Source organism: Octodon degus, unplaced genomic scaffold (assembly GCF_000260255.1).
Source record: "Octodon degus isolate 3935 unplaced genomic scaffold, OctDeg1.0 scaffold00056, whole genome shotgun sequence".
In the NCBI taxonomy this organism is placed as follows: domain Eukaryota; kingdom Metazoa; phylum Chordata; class Mammalia; order Rodentia; family Octodontidae; genus Octodon; species Octodon degus.
The window spans coordinates 9301667-9308016 of NW_004524632.1; the positions used below are offsets into that span (position 1 = coordinate 9301667).

Genomic DNA, 6350 nt, shown 5'->3' on the forward strand with positions numbered 1-6350 from the left:
TGCCTCGAGATCGAGGCCAACCCCAACTACATGAAAGAGACTATCTCAGAAATGAAGCAAAAACAGCCTCAGTGGGAGGTTGGGTTTCAGGGCTGGATGCCAATCTTTAGGGAGGTCAGCATTTGGTTTTGGGGTTTTTTGTTCTTTTTTTTTTTTTTTTTTTAATGGAACTGGAGTTTGAACTGAGGCCCTTCCTTGCGCTTGCCAGGAAAGCGCTTATTCTACTGAGCTATCATCTCCGCCTCCCCTAACTTTTTTTCTTTTTCCCTAACCCCCTCCTCTAACTCTTGATGCCTGTTTCCTTCCCTTGCTGCAGAAGCTACCAGGGAAATTCAAGAACTTGTTCCGCAAATTCGAGAATCTGACGGTGAGTGGGCCTGTCCCTGCCCTTGCCGGGACATCATCCTTCTGTTATCAGCCATCTGCACGTCTGGCGAGGGCGGAGAGGAGGGGGGAGCAGGTGCCCCCACCCCCACTGCACGTGTGCGCCCTGCCTGTCCAGGGAAGGCAGGGGCGGGCACCCCTCAGCCCACATGCCCCTGACCGTTTGCATGGATCCCTAGGACCCCTGCCGGAACCACAAAAGTTACCGGGAAGTCCTGTCCAAGATGAAGCCCCCCGTGATCCCATTCGTGCCTCTGATCCTCAAGGGTGAGTGTGTCCCTCCTGCCGGCACTGCGCTGTCCCCACTCTGCCCCTGGCACTGTCCTGGGCTTCAGGGTCTCCCCTTCACATCTGAGTGCTGGTGTCTGACTGTGTCTATCCGCAGACCTGACCTTCCTGCACGAGGGCAGCAAGACCCTGGTGGATGGCTTGGTGAACGTGGAGAAGCTGGTGAGTGGTGCTGCCCGCTCAGGGCCCCCTCCTGTCACCTCTGTGCCCAGTGCACCTGGCACCCTCCCCGCCTCCCAGCATTGCTGTGACAACCCTCCCACAGGTGACAATGCCACAGTCAGAGGGGGCCATGCTGCCTCCAGTCCCTGGCCTGTCCCCACTTGACCCTCAGAGACCCAAACGGGAGCTGCAGAGCAGAGAGGGGGTGTGGGGCGCACGGCTTCCTGGGCCCTTCTCAGGGTGACCTCTTGTGTCTTGCAGCACTCAGTAGCTGAGAAAGTGAGGACAATCCGAAAGTACCGCAGCCGGCCGCTCTGTGAGTCCCTGCGGCTCCCTCTAGAGGGAAGGGCTGGGTTGGGGAGTCCCTGCCTGACATTTGTCCCCACCTCAGGCCTGGACATGGAGGCCTCGCCCCACCACCTGCAGACCAAGGCCTACGTGCGGCAGTTCCAGGTCATCGACAACCAGAACCTCCTCTTCGACCTCTCCTACAAGCTGGAGGCCAACAGCCAGTGAGGGCTACCCCACAGGCTCCTGGCTCCTGGCTCCCAAGCACTTTGTATCATGTCCCTGCCAGCCTGTGACAGGTGTCTCCCATGAGCAGCTGAGTGGGACGGGCTTCTGGAGACTCGTTATCGTCCTGCCGGAACCCTGTCCCATGCCTGCAGGAGGCGAAGGTCTCCTTCCTCAGTCCTCACCCAGCCAGCTGTGACTCAGAGGTGGAGCTCTGGCCTCTTCTCCCAGGCAGGCAGGAGCGGCCTCCTGCGCTCAGAGTGAATTCCCTTTCCCGCCTCTGCCTGGCCTCTCTTGGGTCAGGGATACAGTCCTGAGTATTGTGCCCCCAAACATTGTTGTGTGTGCGTGCGTGTGCACACACGTGTGCACGCATGTGTGTGGTGGAGGGAAAGGGCCCCTTCTGTTCGGTGCTACCCTTGACTGCACCAGCCTCTACTGGGGTGGAGCGGGGTAGGGTTCCCAGCTCTCTGTGAGCCCCAGCGCCCCTGGTCCCTAGGGGGACCCCTGAGAGGGTGTGCTCAGGGAGGGCAAGCCTGGGCTGCCTGTAGGACCCTTGCTCTGCTCTGCTGTGCAGCTGGGGTATAGCAGAGCCTGAGCAGGCACCTGCTCCCCAGTGCTGTCCCTCCCTGTTCATCCCCCTTCCTGCTCCCCACAGTGCTGAGGCAGGTGGGCAGGCAGCTCCCCAAGGTAGGGTAGTGGGGGCTGGAGGTGGCAGAGGCTGTGATGGTGAAGCTGGACCCTGGCAAGGCCTGGAGGGCGCAGGACAGAGGGCTCAGGGCCTGGGCAGCTTGCAGTGAGGCCTCAGAGGGTGGGCCCCCTTCTTCCTACCAGCCTATCTTCCCTTTGGAGATGAAGAGGTGTCAGCGCCACATCCGGGGCAGCTGCTGCTCCGCTCCTGCTCTGACCTGTATATATGTTTTTTACCCAAAGCTCTGGAATTGTAAATTTATTTTTTAAAACCCCAAAAGAGGGACAAAGCCTTGTATCATATGTAAACACTGTATCATAGGTCACGTGTACAGTCCCTTTTATATGGCAGTCTCTGACTTCCTGTCTCCTCTGAAATGAAATGCCTGCAGGTGCAGAAGCATCTACGGACATCCTGGGATATCCCCACCTGCAGGCCCCAGCCCCAAAGCCCCAGCTGCGCCCCAGGCCCAACAGGGGAGTCCTGTGAGTGGTGCAGACCCACTTGCTCCCAAAGGACCCGCTGTGGGGAGGAAAAGCTGATAAAGTCTGGGAACCAATGGCCTGCTGTCTGGTCTGTGTCCCCGAGGCTGGGCAGGGCACAGAGAGCCCTCAGCAGACTTGTCACCAGCGGGAACGCGGCAGAGTGGGTGTCTTCCTGGGGGTTTGGTGGCATGTGCATGTGACAGTGGGAAGTGGAAGAGGAGACTTAGTAGCTCCCACAGAGGACCTGAGAGATGGGTAAATGCAGACAGCAGGGGCCCCGTCCTGTTCCCTGCCCTGCCAAGACAGGCTGACCTGTTCCTCCTCCGGCTGTCCTCACGTCAGAGAGCCGTCCTCTTGCTAGGCGTGGTGGTGCACACCTATCATCCAAGCACTGCAGAGGCTGAGGCAGGAGGGTCGCTGCAAGTTTGAGGCCAGCCTGCAAGGTCAAGACAGCCTGATACATATAGTGAGACCCTGTCTCAAAAACAAGCCTGGCTGGGGATACAGCTCAGAGGCCTGAGTTGGATTCTAAGGACTAGAAACAAAACCTGTCCTCAGGGGGGAGGTCAAGTGTTGGCCCACAGCAGGCACTTGGCCCCTGCGCCCTGGAGGCTGGTCCTGTTCACAGCTCTGCCCAGGTGAAGAGAGGAGCTCCCCAGAGGCTCAGAGAGCCCAGCAGCCCAGCCCTGGGACCCACAGTGAGCAAGTCCCCGAGTCTGCAGCTCTGGCTGCAAACCCAGACAGCCCCCCGCAGCACCTCTGCCTGTCCCTGTGCCCTTCCTGTTGTGTACCCAGAGTGGCCGGGAGGCCCAGCGCCATGAAGTACCCTGCTGGGGCCGCACAGAGGGTTGTGGGCAGTGCCCTTGTCGTCCGCTAGGTGTCACCACCAAGACTACCTTCTGGAGTACTAGGTGGCAGGGGGAGCAGGTGGAGAACAGTTTCTGGAGAATCTTAGCTCTCTGTGGGGTTTGTCCCCAGGGATGACTCAGATGTAACCAGAATAATGTTTCTTCAGTCTCTCCTGCTCTACTAGCCCCATCCCAGTTAGCATCAAAGTCCCCTCAAATCACTGAGGTCTAGTCAGGTCAGCATCCTGCCTTGAGTTCCTCAGTAACCAGGCCACAGGAATGCACCACCACGCGGGATCTGCGTCGCATTTTATTTAATGATCAACTGATTGATTGTTTTTATGTATTTATGTATTTATTTTTTAGCCAGGTCTCAACATGTAGTCTAGGCTGGTATCAAACTCACTGTGTAACCCAGGCTGGCTTCAAATTCTGCAGGGAATCCTTCTGCCTCAGCCTCCTGAACGCTGGGATTACAGGCATGCACTACTATACCCAGCAACAAACAACCCCCTCCTCCTCTTCTTCCTCCTCCTCCTCTTCCTCCTCCTTCTCCTCTTTCTCCTCCTATTTTTTAAAGTCAGTCTTATTGCCTTGCCAGAGCTCAGGCATAAGCACCTGCGTGGCAAGCAAAAGGTCATGAGTTGATCCTTGGTACCGCTAAATAAAATAAAATAAAATAAAATCTTGTTGCCTTGTACAGGCTGATCGCTGAACTCAGGATATTACCATCCTTCCAAACTGGTGTCATACCGGGGCTGGTGAGATGGCTCAGTGGTCTAAAGCACCTACTTAGAACAAGCTTAACAAACACAGGGACCACGGTTCAATCCCCCAGCACCACATGCCAGCCAGCCCCGCCCCCTGGTGGGCTGAGCTGGCCACACACACACACACACACACACACACAAATAAAATTAAAAAAAAAAAAAGGGGGGGGGCCAGGGAGATGGCTCAGTGAAATAAGTGCTTCTCTGGCAAGCACAAGGGCCTGAGTTCAATCCCTGGTTCCACCAAAAAAAAAACTGGTGTCATACCTATGTGCATACCCTGGAAATAATTGGTGAAAAAAAAACCATCCTTTGGCTTCAGCCACCCAAGTGCCAGGTGCTTGTACCGGGGATCGAACTCAGGACCTTGCGCTTGCCCGGCAGACGCTAATACCACTAAGCTATTCCCCGGCACTAAGCTATTCCCCGGCCCTGAAAACTATTTGAAAGCAGGTTGCAAACATGATCACTTCATCCCTCTCGCAGCCTTATCATGGGCTGTTCTACATACTCACTGCACAGTTAAACACGCCTCAGAAGATCAGCAGTGGTTTTGTCATCGCACAGTACACAGCGCCTATTTAGGCTTCTTTGGTTGTCTCAAAATGTCTTTTAGAAAATGTTAAAGAACATGCCCACCTTGGGGCTGGGAGATGGCTCAGTAGAATAAGCGCTTGCCTGGCAAGCACAGGGTCCTGAGTTCAATCCCCAGTACCGCAAAAAAAAAAAAAAAAAAAAAAAAAGAACATGCCCCCCTGGTGGCACACACTTGTAATCCTAGCACCTAGGAGGCTGAGGCAGGAGGGTCGTTGCAAATTTGAGACAGCCTAGGCTACAAAGTGAGCTCAGGGAAAACACAAAAAAAATATTAAAAAAAAAAAGTCCTGGGGCCTGGGAGATAGCTCTGCGGTCTAAGTGCCTGCCCGGCGAGCCCAAGAACCTGGGTGTGATCCCCAGTACCACATGCCATTCAGGCTCCGCGCCGAGCCAGCTGCAGACACTGGGCCTGGTGGCGCCTGCCTGTAATTCTAGTGCCGGGGAGTCTGAGACAGGATCACTACAGGGCTGAGATATGTAGCAAGACTCTGTACTAAATAAATAAAACATGCCCCGGTGCTGGGAAGACCTCTCATCATGGGCTGGCCAAATAGCTCAGCAGATTAAAGCGCCTGCGAGCAGGCACAAGGGCCAAGGGTTTGATCCCAGGCCTGCCATGCCAGCCCTGCCCGGGGGCACACTGAGAGGCAACTGAGACTGGGCGTGGTGGCACACCTACAATCCTGGCTCTTAGGAGGCTGTAAGATTTAGTGACTGTCTTGAAAAAATAGTCTGGAGATGTGGTCCAGTGAGAAGGCCCCGGGCCCAGAGTCAAGCCCCAGGCGCGAGAGAATGGATCACTTAGGAGTCCGTTCTAGTAGTGAGACCTGAACACCCTCTAGACCCATCCCTAAAATTAAAAAAAATATATAGCTCAATGGCATAAGTACCTGCCTGGCAAGTGCAAGTCCCGAGTTCAATGCCAGTGCCTGAACAAAAAGGAAAGACGTGTCTAGCTGGTGACACATACCTGTGATGTCAGCGCTCAGGAGGCTGAGGCAGGGAGGTTGCTCTAAGTCAGAGGATCGCCTGTCTGCATAGTGAGCTTCAGGTCATGCTGTACTATACAGGGAGACCTTGTCTTAAAAGACCAAGGAAACATTTAAGAACAGTCCTGCTCCAGGCAAGGTTCATATATTGTATTTCGTTGTTGTCTCCATGGTTTTTTAATTTAGGGCAGCACCGTCAATGGCGCTGACTTCTGCAGCTAGAGCAGATGTCCTGTAAAGTACCCCAGGTTAGTGGGCGTGATGCTGCACATCTGTAACCCCAGTGCTCTTGAGAGGCCGAGCCAGAAAGACTCAAGCTTGATCCCAGCCTGGGCCACCTAGTGACTGTCCTGAAAAAATCAAGTCTGGAGATGTGGTCCAGTGTGAAGGCCCCGGGCCTAGGGTCAAGCCCTAGGCACGAGAGAACAAAAGTGCTGTGTGATATTTCGGGCATACAAAAAGTTTAAATACTAGCTGGACAGTGTGGTGCATGCCAGCACTCAGGAGGCTGAGGCAGGAGGATCACCAGGAGTTTAAGGCCAGCCTGGGATACACAGGGAAACCCTATCTCAAAAAAAAAAAAGAAAAAAAGAAAGAAATGAGAAAATGTTCAAATGGGAAAG

General features: G+C 54.7%; 1 protein-coding gene across 1 annotated transcript in view; it reads left to right on the forward strand.

The window, feature by feature from the left end:
• Rapgefl1 (Rap guanine nucleotide exchange factor like 1) overlaps positions 1–2476 on the forward strand; it is an 11071-nt gene extending 8595 nt beyond the window's left edge. The window contains exons 11-15 of the mRNA XM_004633722.2: positions 317–367; positions 564–651; positions 770–834; positions 1096–1150; positions 1226–2476. Coding sequence (XP_004633779.1) covers positions 317–367; positions 564–651; positions 770–834; positions 1096–1150; positions 1226–1350 — 384 coding nt within the window. The 3' untranslated portion in view covers positions 1351–2476. The remainder of the gene's footprint in view (positions 1–316; positions 368–563; positions 652–769; positions 835–1095; positions 1151–1225) is intronic.
• Positions 2477–6350: the final 3874 nt, after the last annotated feature.